This window comes from Pholcus phalangioides, unplaced genomic scaffold (genome assembly GCF_987345545.1).
Source record: "Pholcus phalangioides strain wild (caught in Gottingen) unplaced genomic scaffold, Ppha-v1.0 ptg000004l_1, whole genome shotgun sequence".
Taxonomy (NCBI): domain Eukaryota; kingdom Metazoa; phylum Arthropoda; class Arachnida; order Araneae; family Pholcidae; genus Pholcus; species Pholcus phalangioides.
Genome location: NW_028301597.1, coordinates 16,969,316 through 16,983,862, shown reverse-complemented (window position 1 = coordinate 16,983,862; position 14,547 = coordinate 16,969,316). Strand labels below are relative to the sequence as shown.

The window sequence follows — 14,547 nt, the reverse complement described above, 5'->3', positions numbered from 1 at the left end:
AATTATTCATAAACGGTTGATAATTTTTGAATTGAAAGAAATGAAAATTTTATTCTTTTTTCAAGTGTAAATAATGAATTCTTACTAACATCAATGACGAATGCGAACGGTAATTAGTATACATTGACCAAAAACACGAAAATTTATTAGAAACTTTACTCCCCTTTGCGTACGCCAATGCTTCCCCAGCACACACACACATATATTTATTCATTTCCTCCTAGTGGCAACACCACAATCATCAAAAGGGTTGGACATACGTTTTTTCTTTGTTTTTTACTCGGGCCTGGTTTACAGTATATATTTTAATGATCATATTAAATGGGCTCTACTTAGATGACGGTGATAGAGATTACGATTTTGTTACCAATCATTCGGGGAAACTATGTTCCCATTTGACTCATGTTATGGCTTAGCTCATGGCAATGTGATTTTATTTGTACAATAAAATACAGTAAAATAATTTTCGGATAGCTAATAGAACAATCTTAAATATCCTAACCTTAATTGAGTATTTCGAATCAGAATTTAAAAGAAAATGATTTTGTCATTCCAATTGATATCGAACAACTAAAACTTGACTTAAGAAAGTTGAATATTTGCAAGCATCTATTGAATTTTATCGAGATTGAACGAAAAGACCTTTTTTTATATATTTTAAGAGTTATAGAAATGGAAAAATTAGTTTATGTATTGAATATATGCACCTGGTCGGTTGACTTGATCTCTTTGAACGGTGAAGTCACGGGATCACACTGATAAAAATTGGCATAAACAACCAGCCCAGCGATACAACACAAAACGTTGAAAAATATTGTCATAGGTATACTCAGTAGCAATGCTCTAAAATGAGAAAATGAATATAGATATTAAATACACACACATTATTATTATATACAGAAGTAGTATTTTTTCTCTTAATACTTTGAGAAATATGTAATTGTTTTTCACGCAATCATAAATCACTTTTTGCACATTTTTGCAATTATCATGACTATGATTTATGACCAATAAATTTTGACCACAGGTAGAACGTATGCACTGGAGGGGCGGGGAGGTACCCTTGAGCAGAGACTGTAGTCTTTATTTTCAGTAAAAACGAGAAAAACTGCTCATAAAGAAAGAACAAATGATGAACCCCCCTACGAGAAAATCCTGTGTACACCACTGATAATACGCTTAACTTCTTTTCTTAAGGCTGGGTTTACGCTATAAAAGTTTGATTAAAGATCCTTTATAAAACTTGAAAAATGCAACCAATGAGTCCATTGGCTCGAATGTAATTTTTCATGTTTTATAAAGTAATTTTTCTAAAACTTTTATAATGCCGGCCTTAGACTCAATAAGAAAAAATTGCATATTTGAATGTAAAAAAATGACTTTTCTTAATATTCGGGGGGGGGGGGACTGATGAAAGGAAGCGGTGTCTAGCTCTAGAATCTATTCTGGTGATGGACTTATATGCAAAAAAAAGTTTTTTTGCAGCATAAATTTACAAGAAAAATCAATTTATAATTTCAAAAGGGGGTACTCATTAAAAATCCCCAATAATAGCCTGCCGTAGAATGCATTGGCCTACATCGAATACCTCATTACTTTGTAAGGAGGTGAATATTCACGCATGACACTATCACATAATAAATTCAACACGTATTCCTGAAGTAAACATTTTTTTTGATCCATTGACTTATTTTCATGTCAAAACAGGCATTGTGATGGTAATGGTTTAAATAAATTTAGCAAATATTGGTATGACAAACATATAGTATTTAGAGATACCCTGACAAAATTACTTCCCAGAGTATATAGTCAGCTTCATGCAACATAATCAGACAGGTTCACATGCAATTCCCCCCAACCAGAGAGTTTTTAGTACATTCTCACCCAAAATGAAAATTGCATAGAAATCTTACAATCTGGAACGCTTGAAATTTTTTACTGTCAGAAGCCGTTGTATTTGAACCTGATTTCCGCTGTATGAACACATAGTGACAACAGTTCCCGATACAATAACTCCCCACAAGGTGTATCGAGTAGTAAAATTAAAGTCCATGCTGAAAAATAAAAAGAAGCAATTACTTGAACAGAAATAAAAAAAATCTCGAGTCCAAAAATTACAAACAATTATTTTCTATTGATGCTAAAATTCAAACCTTCATTTTCTCTATAATAATCATTTTTGATACAGTTGGTAATAATCATATAAACATACGCAGGGCCACCCTCACCAGACGCGGTGCTCAGTGTGAAAATAATAGAGGGGCCAGAGACGTCAATTTTTTTTTAAATTAATGAAAGAAATAATTTCAATAACCATTTAAAATTGGGACCTAATGAAAGATATTGGCATGAGATCTAATGTAAATTCAATATCCATGAATCTAAAATGAGAAATAATTAGCAGACAATCCCAGAACTCATGAAAATTCAGAATAAATGAAAGAAATAATTCCAGATGGTGAAATTTCGGAACTTCATAATTCAAGATAATTTGAATTTAACAAAGAAATTATCATTAAGTGCGGGCCCCTCTCCGCTTGGACCGGTGCGTGTCACACTCCCTCCCCCCCCCCCCCCATCCCAGGGTGGCTCTGAACATCAAGTGGAGTTATGCTTTCCTTGGTTGAAATATTCGAGTACGAGAAAAAAAAAATTATACAAATCAAATTTTTTTAGTTCAATCTTGAAAAAAAGTATTGGACGACATCAAACGAAAAATGAAAGGAATATTTTCTCTTTCCAATGTCTTTTTTTTAACACATCACTTTATTTTTATGAGAAAATGAACCATAATATCCATAACTGGCAAGGAAGCACAGCTATTCAGATTTATATGTTACGTCACTCTGAATTTGCCCGCAGGCATAAAACGACTGTAGTGCAAAAAAAAAAAAAAAAAAACCAATCCAATGAACATGCCAGATTAAAGTACAAGGTGTGAATTGGACCAGAAAAAAGACCATAAAAAATTTAATATCTATGTAGGTCAGAAAAATTAGCATGTTTATCATGAATTTATTCAGAAGTGGTCAACACATTATTGTTGTACGATATAAAGGCAAATGCCGGACAGATAGTGTATTCTAAGCATAGTAGCACACGGTTAGAGTCATCGAGCCCTGGAAGTTTATCTAATCGTTCTTTTTAATGCTATAAATTTATTAAAGAAGGGCCTGTCAAAGTTTTTGGTCCCTGGAACCTACATGAAATATAAGCAGGGTCGCAACTGGGGGTGGGGGAGAAAGCGGATCTGGTGGCACTGGCGCTGGACCAGAAAGGGCGCCGAATTCACCCTTTAACTGCTTCTACATTGCAACGGGCACCAAAATGCCCGTTTGCTCCGGGTTACAAAGTATCTAGTTGCGGCACTGAATATAAGAGCACTGATTCTAAGGTGCAAGAAAAAAAGCCTTATCATAATTTGGATACGTGAAAAAGTTTTTTCTCGATCTTCACCAATTCTGTATCATCAACAGCACATAATAGTCTTAAAAATAAATGAAAAGTACTGATGGAAAACACATTTTCGATATAATTCAGTCCATAACTAATATTCTTTTTCTTTAGCAAATTGCTTGCTTTACCTGGGAACGAATATTCTTCCACCTTCAACAGATCTGTTTATTATTTGACCAAAGCCACCAACATCTATGGTTCCCTTAATCAGGACAGTAAATAAGCCCAGGAACATCAAAATTGCTTGAAATACATCTGTCCACAGAACAGCTTTCATGCCTCCCTTCAAAACATGATCAAAACATAAATATAAAAAAAATTATCGTGAACGAAACACGTCGTGGGGCGAAATGTCGGATGCAAAATTTTCGGATCCGGAATCAGTAGACAGTTATTTTACCATATGATTATTAAGAGAAATTACATGAATCAATATGTGAGTGATACTCAAAAAACATATTTTGTGAACAATTATTTCCACCCGTTAAAAAAAAAAGTTGCGTGAACTTTAACTCAAATTGAAAATAATCAACATACCAAAGTACAGTAGAATGTGCATACAGCACCAGTCAACATTACTGACGTCCACGTGGGCAGTCTCATCACCGCACTCAATGCCAGAGATGGAGCATACAACACAACACCCATATACAATATCTGTAAAATAAATTGAATGCTTAAATATACATTATAAAACTGGCAAATGAACTCATTTCTTTCAGGGGTTGAAAAAGTATTAAATATTTTGGTGGTAAGTCAAGCAATAAATGTTTTAAATGCCATGTCATCTATCACATGCGCACTTTTTTTTAGGGACCACATTTAAATTTTGATTATTCACAGACAATTTATTTGATGGATATTTGAGTGTCACAACATTTTAAAAATTATAAATGGTTGAGAGAACCATCACAATTATTTTAATAACTGCGACATTCAAGCAAAAAGCAGATTTGTCCAAAGATTAACATATACTATACCAGGTGGCATCCTAATGTGTGGATCCACGGTGCCCGAACAAAAAAGGGACAATCCTCCCCCAGTTTTTTTAAAATATTTTATCACGAATAAAGAGGTTTTTTTTATGTATTGTAAATTGGACCCAAGGCGCCTGAAGTAATTGAGACGACCTAAACTGTGCACCCGGCCATGTTCTAAATCATGGTGACCATATGACGTAATTTTTTGCACAAAATGGAAATAATTTCAAAACTTTATAACTTACATTCCGATGATTATGACATATATTCATTTACTACTACTGCTGAATATATATATGCCATATATTCATCTGGCATACTTATTTTCAATGTGTTTTTTTTTCCAGTGAAATTCCTTGGATTCACTGCAGACTATTCAATAAAAAATCCAAAATTGGTCTCATTAAAGAAATGGCATTTAACAGTGTGGCGGGAATCATTGACGGAAAAACAATGGGTCATATACCCCGCGAGTAAGCATTTTCCTTTTTTACCAGTGGGCCAAAAAAAACCCACCGGTTAACGTGTTAGAAAAAGGCTTGATTCACTGCGATTAGCAGTAGCTCTTCACATCTCAACACACTAGAAATCTCAGTGCATTAAAGCCCCCCCCCCCCCCCACATAATATTTTTTTGAACAATTTTAACTATCATTGGGAATTTTTGGAATTTAATATCCCGTGATCAATATTTGTGTGTGTGATCCCAATTTTTCTTTATGAAATACGGTCAGATTGTGTAAATTATAATATACTTGCCATCTGTGCAGTGAATGCGAATGAAACCAAAGTACGTATTGTCCTCCCATAGCGCCTTTCCAAGTACTGAAATAAAAACAGAAAAACTGTACCATGAATCACATACTGTACATCCATTTAATAAAACTCCATATGAATTCTTCGAACAATATGGGCCTACACTGATACAACATTACACCAGAGCTGCCCTTACCAAACGTCGGGCCCGGTGTGAAAATATTAGCAGGGCCAGAGGCATCTTAATAATTTCGGGCCTTTCCCCCCCCCCCCCCGTAAGCCTAGATTTTTGTTACATTTTGTAGGAGAAAGAAATCGTGCATCCATAAATTCATACATAATTACAAAATATACAGGAATGCTGAAAAATATCCATGCAATACATATATATATATGCCTAGACAATTCAATGTAAATTTAAAAAAAATTAATGAAAATTTAAAAACTTATGAAAGAAAAATATAATTGACAGAAATTATTTCAGCACCCACGAAAATTCAGAATAAATTAAAGAAATGATTCTAAGATTGATGAAAACTCAGAATAAATGAATTGATGAAATTTCGGAGTGAATGAATTGATGGAAATTCTTGATAAATAAATTGATAAAAATTCGGAATGAATGAAAAATATTTCCAGAAATGCTGAAATTGTTCAGTATTCCGGGATTGATGAAAATTCAGAATTAAATAATAAATTGCAGAGTTGGCGGAAAATCAGAATTTACGAAAAAGTATAACTATTTCCTCCTGGGAGAAAATGCAGAAAATTCCCAAAATTATTTCTTTCTAGATAAAAATGCAGAACTTCTGCGCACAGAATTTGATATCTGTGCAGAATGACAGAATAAAATACTACCTTATTATACAGTACGAGGAATTTTTTTCTACAGCAAAAAAAAAACGATGTACACGGAAACATTATCAGACCCTAAACGTTCATATTTTGCAAAAAATGGTGCCTTGTAATTATCAACCAGAACCGATAAACGAGTATAAATGAAATTTCTTCAGTAAAAATACACTAAGAAAATATTGAAAATATAACTACAGTCAAACCCTGATTTAACAAACGAGCTGAAATCGAAATTTTTATTCGTTAAATAGAGAAAAATCATTATATCGAGGTTCAGATGAATACAAATAGGCTTATGCATACAGAAACTCCTAAAAAAATTCTTTAAATCGCGATCCGACTGTATACGGCACAGTATTATATTAAACGTAAGAAACATCATTGAAATGGAATCTCTGCTGCCACCTATCAAAGAAAAACAACTGTTATAATACTTTGATTGAAATTAGCAACCGACTTTTCATTGATATGCCGCATAAAAAATAATTGATGACATTACTAAATATTTTAAAATTTATATATATATATATTATTACTTTACTTATATGAGGAGTAATAATAATATATATATGACACGATGTCGCTCTCCACTTGTTAATGCAAGATATACAGAAAACTGGATGGTGTGAAGATATTTATTTCTGAGATGCGTTTTTTTCCCTTCAAAATAATCACCATCTCTGCCTCTACGCTTCAGTGAAGGAAAACTATCTCCTCTCTAACTTTGATGAGTGAGAACACTCGCCCGGCAAATGAGGACCCGGGGTCAACTCCCGGTAGAGCCAGAGATAATATTTGTTAAACTGTTACGTTGACTTCGAAATTTTAACAGTTGCTGTTTTGGGTATTCCAAAATAGCATTAGTAGAAACTTGTAAGTCCTCCTTGGTTTTTTGTAATTGTGAAATAGTTTGATTGTGTTCTGGATCCTTTTTAATGGCAATTACTAAGAGCCGAGGATTGACTGACTAAGTAGATTACATTTCCTTAGGGAGTGCCGAAGCGTCTTCGCCTGCCTTAATTTCGCTTAGTTGGATGCGGCTCCGTACGAGCTGCGTGAAGAGAGAAAATTTGAGTGATCTGTCTAGTTGATATAGTGTGTGAGTGAATGTAAATAGATGAAAAATAGCTAAAGCAAACAGTTTTTCGGTGCAAAGAGCCAAGGGTTGGACTTGGCAAATTTTTACGAATGCTGTTTTACTACACCTAAACAGCAATTGTTAAAATTTTGAAAAGCAAACATAATAATTTAATAAATATTATTGCTTTTAAAATATTTATCAATGTGATATCACATTTTTTTATGCGGAGCATTAATCAAAAACAGGTCACCGATTTCAATCGAAGAATTATAACAGTTATGTTTTTATTTGATAAGTGGCAACCGAGATTCTTGTTCGATGATGTTTCTTACATTTAGCATAATACTGTACTCTGTATAGTTATTTTCAATATTTTCTAGAAGGTATATTTTTGTGGATGAAATTCATTTTTGCCCATTTTTTTGGTTATGGCCAAAAGTAACTGAAAGAAAGTCACCATTTTTTTACGGTTTAGAAATATGGACGTCTAAAGTCCGAGAAAGTGCTTCCTTTAGTGTATCGCAGCGCAAAAAAAATTCCCCATATTGTATAAGGTAGCATGTTATTTTGCCATTCCACACAGATATCGAAATTCTGTGCGCAGAGAAGCAGGTCTGTAGGTGAAATAAAAGACATTGTGCCCCCCCCCCCCATCCGGAAAAAAAAAGATTCGTGGTACCACTGAAATAAACAATTTTATTTAGCTCAGCGGAATTTTTGAAGCAGACCGATGCTTAGTATTTTTTATATTTCATATATACGACAGCTGGGGTTCCAATTTAACGATACTACACTATTATTTACGTAATCCATAAGGGAGAGAAGCGTTGAAGTAGGCTTATCATAAATTCCTAAACTTGGACATGAGGAGGCATGCGCGCACGTATCTTTGGCTATGTTCCTTAGATATGTTTGCGAAGGATGGCACGATTATACCAACAATGAGAACAATTATTGTTTAACAACAAAAACCTAACCGCTTTTAGTATATGTACATTTTTAAAACGGTGATGTTCAACGGCGGAGGGGGGTATTTATTGATTATCAGCCATGGAAGTGTTGTTTCGCCATTTTTTCTTTGTTTCTGAATCATCAAAGAGTACTTGAACGGTACTTCACGCATAGACCTGCCAAGCAAGGCCCAGAAAGTCGCATGGGGCTCCACCATAATGGGATCAGGTATATGATAAATATCAGGTGCCACTTGCGCAAATGCTTCGTTTTCCCACTCGGAAATTCGAGCAATTGGAAAGGGCCACAATTTTAGGGCCCCTTCGAAGTCGGGTTTGTAGTTTTTTAGTCTGTGGGCTGTACAAATTTTGTCACCTTTCACCCTTTTTAAGAGTTTTCTTGACTACTCATTCCCTCGAAATTAGCCGCCCTGCTTAGTCCCCCCCCCCCCCCCCCCCAATGACCGAAAATATGCTTCTTTGTCTAAAATTCGGCCACTCACATACTTGCACACTCTAGGTTAGCCATACAAATAATCTGGATGCTTTTAAACGACACACCATCTCGTTAAAATTTAAAACAAAGAACAGCTTTTCGAGTATCAGTAACAAGAAAGATTTCTTCTTCGAAAGCGTTCCGGGTTTTTTCAAGGGTTCCGTGGCGTTTGATCATGCGAAACCCCAACAAAGCTGTCACGGAACTCCAGGGTTTCGCAAAGCAACAGTTGGAAACCCGTGCTATAGACCAATAACAGTTTCTTCATCTCCCGTACGCCGCTGAAATCTGGGACCCCTACACTTTCAACATTGAAAAACTTGAGTCAATCCACTCCCTTCATCCACGACTGATGGTAATCCTGTGTCTCCCGTGTCCGAACTTAAAAACAAACTTACTCTCCTGCCCCTTGCTACTCTTCGTCTTATTTCTCGATTAATCCTGTTTTATAAGATCTATCAAGGTCATCTTAACTTTGACACTTCCGGTATTCTAGCCAATCCATCCTATTTCACCAGAAGATTCGACCATTCTCTTAAAATAAAACCAATTTTTGCTTCCACTGACTGTTTTAAATACAGCTTCTTTCCTCATACCATTGGTGAATGGAACAAACTTCCCAATTCTATCGTCAACTCTCCACTGTGTCACTAGTTTTTTGCACAATATCAAACAATATCTATGTTCCACTCAACCGCATAGTTGTATATAGGCCTTGGGCCAACAATATTGTATAAATAAATTGGAAGTATGTCTCTAGGATCAACGGTTCACCAGTGAAATGCGGTGCGTGCTCCCTATATCCTTGAAAGAAATAAAGAATTGATACAAATGAAGAACTTACCTCATATGCGCTGGACGCTTGCAAACCGAAGAACACAGGGAGGAACAGAAAAGCCGAAATGACCATCCCTATCACGTAGCCGATCCTCATGTAAGCCATGGCGATACCGAACCTGTACATTTCTGCCGGTGTCCCGATGAAAGTGATGGCCGACAAGAAGGAAGCCATGAGGGAAAAGGCTACGGGAACGACCGACATGTCTTTGCCGGCAAGCAGGTATTCCTCAGTGGTTTTCTGACGACCACCGGCGAAACGAAAATAAATGCCGATACCGGCGGAGACCAGCAACATCAGGCCGAACACCGAATAGTCCAGGGCACCCATCGTGACGATATGTTGTTCTTCATCCATTTTTGATGCTTTGGCAGGCAATACACGAACTTTCCTAATGCAATTTCAAAGTTTTTCGTTCCTTCAGCAGCTGTAATGAGGAAAGCATGAAAAGTTGAGGATTATTATTTTGGTTAAAAAGAGCCTTCCACTTTGACAAATAAGTGCAAGTGCCGACATAATCGTCAAAATGAGAAATTCAGCGTACGACTCATCTTTGAAGAAATCGCAGGACAAATGTTGCTTGGAGAGGGAAGAAGATGAAGCTGTTGTATGCTCTTCTTCATCTGTGAAGGTCATATCAATGATTTATATGTGCAGTCTATATATATATAATACGATGGGGAAAAAAATAGTACGGTTTATACAAGCGAGAGAAATCCATCTACCTCCTTCTCATAATTCAATGCTGGCAATCACCACAACCATATGAAAACAATTATTTAGTCTCGCAGTGAGAAAGTCTAGCCAATCTTCCGCATCAGATTTAGATTCGTTGATCAGTCCAAAACAGTTGATGACCATCATTGGAACAAATCAAGTGCTGTATTACAGACGAAAATTTCTTTCAAGCCTTACTGGCCCGCTTTCTTTCAAACATTACAAACCCATGGCCCGAGGAGCCATCTGATGTGGCCCGTGACCTCATTTCTAATTTTGTAGAAATTAATTAAGCAGCATATTTTCCGGATGCCATCAGCAGCACATTTACACATCACTTTAGCGGCCCGCAGCAGATTTAGAGATTGCTGAAGTAACCTACAGCATATTCACAGATCACTTGAGTGACCCGCAGCACAGTTTCAGATCACTCAAGCGGCCCCGCACACGTTTTCAAATGAATGAAATATGGTCTGCTGTCTCCTAGAGGTTGAGCACCCTTAATTTAAAGCAAGGGTGCTCAACCTCTAGGAGACAGCAGACCATATTTCATTCATTCGACGTGTCGCGGGCCACTTAAGTGATCAGGGAATGGGCCGTAGCGATCTGTAAATATTCCATGGGTAATCAGTGAATGTGTCGTGGGATATTAAAGGGATCTGAAGAATATGCCTAAGGTCGCTGGAGTGATCTGAAACTGCCGCAGGTCACTCAAATGATCTATAAATATACCGTAGGTTATTTAAGTGATCTGGGAATGCCACGGGTCACTCAAGAGATGTGGAGCTGAACCGTGGATCGCTTAAGTGATATGGAAATGCACCACTTGATTCATTTTTACAAAATTGGTTTTGAAGTCACAGGCTAGCTACATCCGATTACTCCGAGAGCCACATTTGGCCCGTGGGTTGAGCATGTATGCTTTCAACCAGTGTTCGCACTTTGTAAGGAGTCCGCGGGATCATTTATTACCATTGCAATAAATATCACATTTTGTGCTGTGAGAAATTGTAATTTATTTAACTTTCATGATATGCAAATTATGAAAAAAACACAATATATATTGAATTTTACGGGAGGGTGGTGTCGAAATTGGTTGTCTGACACTAGTGGGGTACAGGGAGTATTGACCTTTACTACGGGGGTCCACGATATCGAAAAGGTTGGGAAACACCGCTTTAAACCACCACTAACCTCACCGAAATAAAGAAAACGTTCGAGAAATGACCCAATTCTTTTTTCCGCTTCCGTGGTTAGTGGTGATGAGAAAGTAAAATCTCGCCAAGGAAAAAAACAGACATGGAAAGAGAAAGGAGAAAATGATGCAACACGCAGAACGGCATTAAACCTTCAATGTTGGAGGCAGGAGTGTGTGAAACAAAAATATATACTTTAGCGATGATGACGTAATTGAACAAACGTAAAAAAAATAACTCGGCCAAAACCCATTTCCCCCCCCCCCCCACCAAAACCTTGTCTCAATAAATAATAAATTAAATTGAGTGATTTCTCACCTGAAGGTGGAACCGCATACGAATAAGAGAGCCAGAGGCTCCTGTAAAAATCTCGTGTTTTTTTTAGAAATGTTTGCCAAGAATATTCTTCCAAGGTCTAGCCTAGATAGATACATACGCGTACATAAATACAGCAAGTTTAAATGCTCACGTAGGAGCAGTGCAATTACGCGAATCGATGAGAAAAAAAAAGGGAGGTTGTAAATCCGATTCCACACCGGATGTCTCCCTGAGCTAAAAACTTGGAATATCTTTGCAGAGTTTAACCGATAAAGAGAAGGAGGAAAAAAAAGCTGTACGTTTGCTGATTTACTAACTTTAAATAAAGAATGATTTACTCTTCTATGAAAGATTAATCCAAGGATTTTTTTCTCTTCCCCCATCATTCATCTATCCAGATAGCAGGTTGTTTTTGTGTACGCAGCTGTATGGCTGCACCGTGTAAGGAATGTCTGTTTCGAATTGAATAACACTTTTCCTTCTGCAATTATGTATACATACATGATAGACGTTATAAAATCATTATCTAATGGTTTGATAACACGTACGAGAAGTATAAATTTTCTATCAGCTCATGGAATTGGACACATTACGGTAAATGTGATAAACCGGTTATATATTATACATACTTACCAACCATCTAGGTAAGTTTGATAAATTTATCACTTTTATACCGGCGAAATACGCATAATACTCACAAGCGTCGTTGGTAAATTTGATAAGTACTTGGAATTTATCGCCTTTATCTCTGATTATGCATAATACCCTAGTGTAATTGGTGAATTTGGTAATTATGAAAACAAATCCAAATGAGTTTAGTATGTGTAATGAATATAGTCGGATTAATATGATAATGGGATATGTCGGTAACCCCGATATAATGATACATGTAATGAAACATAATTGCATAGCATATCATTAGTACGATTTATTATGTTTACCATCGACGCGACGGTTGGGTACTATGCATAATCGCCGGGTAAAAGTGATTCATTTAGATAAATTTATCAAAATTCTCGGCGATTATGCATAATTAGAGGTTATGCATAATAATTGAATTTATCACAGTTGCCTTAACATGCACATTTTCGCTCATCTATTATAGTACAGGGTGGACGAGAAGTCCTGGGCAGATATTTAAAATTAACAACAAATCAACCAATTGACATAGAAAAGTGTGGTTTGCACCGAAATAGTTTCACGGCCTAAGATTTTTTTTGATAAAATTAAAAAAGATAAAATTCCGCTCACAGGTGGCACTATAAAATTAGAAATTCGACATAGCACATAAAGTGCAAGACAAATAGTGAGTTATTAATGTTTACGACAAATAAGGCGTAATTAATGTTTACGACAATTTGTGTTACATAAAAAAACTACCATATTGAAACATGAGCAGCAACCTTTCACCGGTTTAGATGTATCCGGAGCTAAAAGTGGCGCTCATATTGAAATGAGATAGTTATGTGCCACGCAAATTGCCATGCTAGGCGGTATCTTTGTTTTGTCTATAAAGATTAATTGAAGTGTTCGGCCGAACAAAGGTCTATGTCGTTCTTTCAAACTTTAGAGGAGACACAATAAAAGTCATTGCTGAATTAGGGGAAACACCTTTTTTGCATGGATAGCAGCTATGTAAAGGTGCATAGCAAATACATCTGTTGATTTCTGCAGAAACTTACTTTAGGAACGTGTAACGAAAGCTATATGAAGCGCTAATCAGTCAAAAACCGATTTCGTAAAGATAGAACATAGACCATTTTTCTGTCGAACGCTTCAATTACGCACTGTTTGTGTTGCATTTTGTATGTGTTATGCCGAGTTTTTTCGTTTTGCAGCACCACCTGAGAGTGAAAAATCTAAAGTCTTTTAATTTATATATTAAAAAAAAAAACTCTAGGCCATGATAAATATTTAAGTGCAAAAACTGCACCTTCTTATGTAAATTGATCGATTTGCTATTAATTTTTAAAAGTTGTCCAGAGGACTTCTCAACCACTCCGAAAACTTTTGAAAAATACACGCACACTGGAGTTTTCATTTATGTATAATTCCTTCTATTAAATTTAATACCGAGAGACTTGACCTTGTACCTTCGCATTACCGTTTGAATGTCGCCCTCCCTGGCCATAAAAGGCCAAGCTCGAAGATTTCAGAGTCAAATTAATTCTTCGCGTTGCTGACTTATGATTAGTATTTATGGAAAAGCAAGTTTCGCTTCTCCAAGCTGTGCGATAAAGTTGTTTAATAAGAATTATGTAACGTGATAAAACAGTTAATAAAAATTAATTGGTTTTATGGTTGCTTCATAGAAACTGAAAACTACTCAAACATGTTATACACATAAAATGCGTGTTTCAAAAAAAAAATCCAAACATTGACTGTACAGTGAGAAAAGCCTCTGAAATTATGTCGATGAAATCATAAACAACTAGATAAACATTTCACACGCACAAAATTTTCAAACTCATTTCCTCAAAGTCTAAAATCGGTGGTCTTCAACGCAGGGCTTGCGGCTCACGTGCCAACCTCGGAGCTTCTCGCTGTAAAATCCCTCATTTACTGCCAATTTTAATAATTTCCCGCAATTCTATATAAACATTTCAAACGTTTGGTTAAAGGTCACGATTTTTTTCATCCCGCTGGTGTCCGCAAAAGAGGGGGTTTTATTGTACATACTTATAGCATTTACAGAAATGCTGAAAGCACAATTATCGAGAGAGAGAAATAACTTCTCTTCGGATCATTTTCCAGAGAAAAAAATAACTTCAGGATCATCGAATTGGTTGATTTTTATTAATTTTTACAATGTGTGAATTTAAAACTTCTTCAAACTGACGATTCATTTGCTTTAAAATATTCACTAATTAAGGTTCGTTAAAATTCCAGATTTCCGGCATGAACC

At 36.1% G+C, this 14,547-nt stretch overlaps 1 protein-coding gene across 2 annotated transcripts in view; it reads right to left on the bottom strand.

The window, feature by feature from the left end:
* LOC149086616 (putative sodium-dependent multivitamin transporter) overlaps positions 1–14,547 on the bottom strand; it is a 30,290-nt gene that overhangs the window by 8,607 nt on the left and 7,136 nt on the right. For both annotated transcript variants that reach the window (XM_089231000.1, XM_089231001.1), the window contains exons 2-7: positions 9,418–9,838; positions 5,195–5,260; positions 3,994–4,113; positions 3,585–3,739; positions 1,914–2,054; positions 708–843 (exon numbers count right to left, since the gene is read on the bottom strand). In XM_089231000.1, coding sequence (XP_089087126.1) covers positions 708–843; positions 1,914–2,054; positions 3,585–3,739; positions 3,994–4,113; positions 5,195–5,260; positions 9,418–9,768 — 969 coding nt within the window. In that variant the 5' untranslated portion in view covers positions 9,769–9,838. The remainder of the gene's footprint in view (positions 1–707; positions 844–1,913; positions 2,055–3,584; positions 3,740–3,993; positions 4,114–5,194; positions 5,261–9,417; positions 9,839–14,547) is intronic.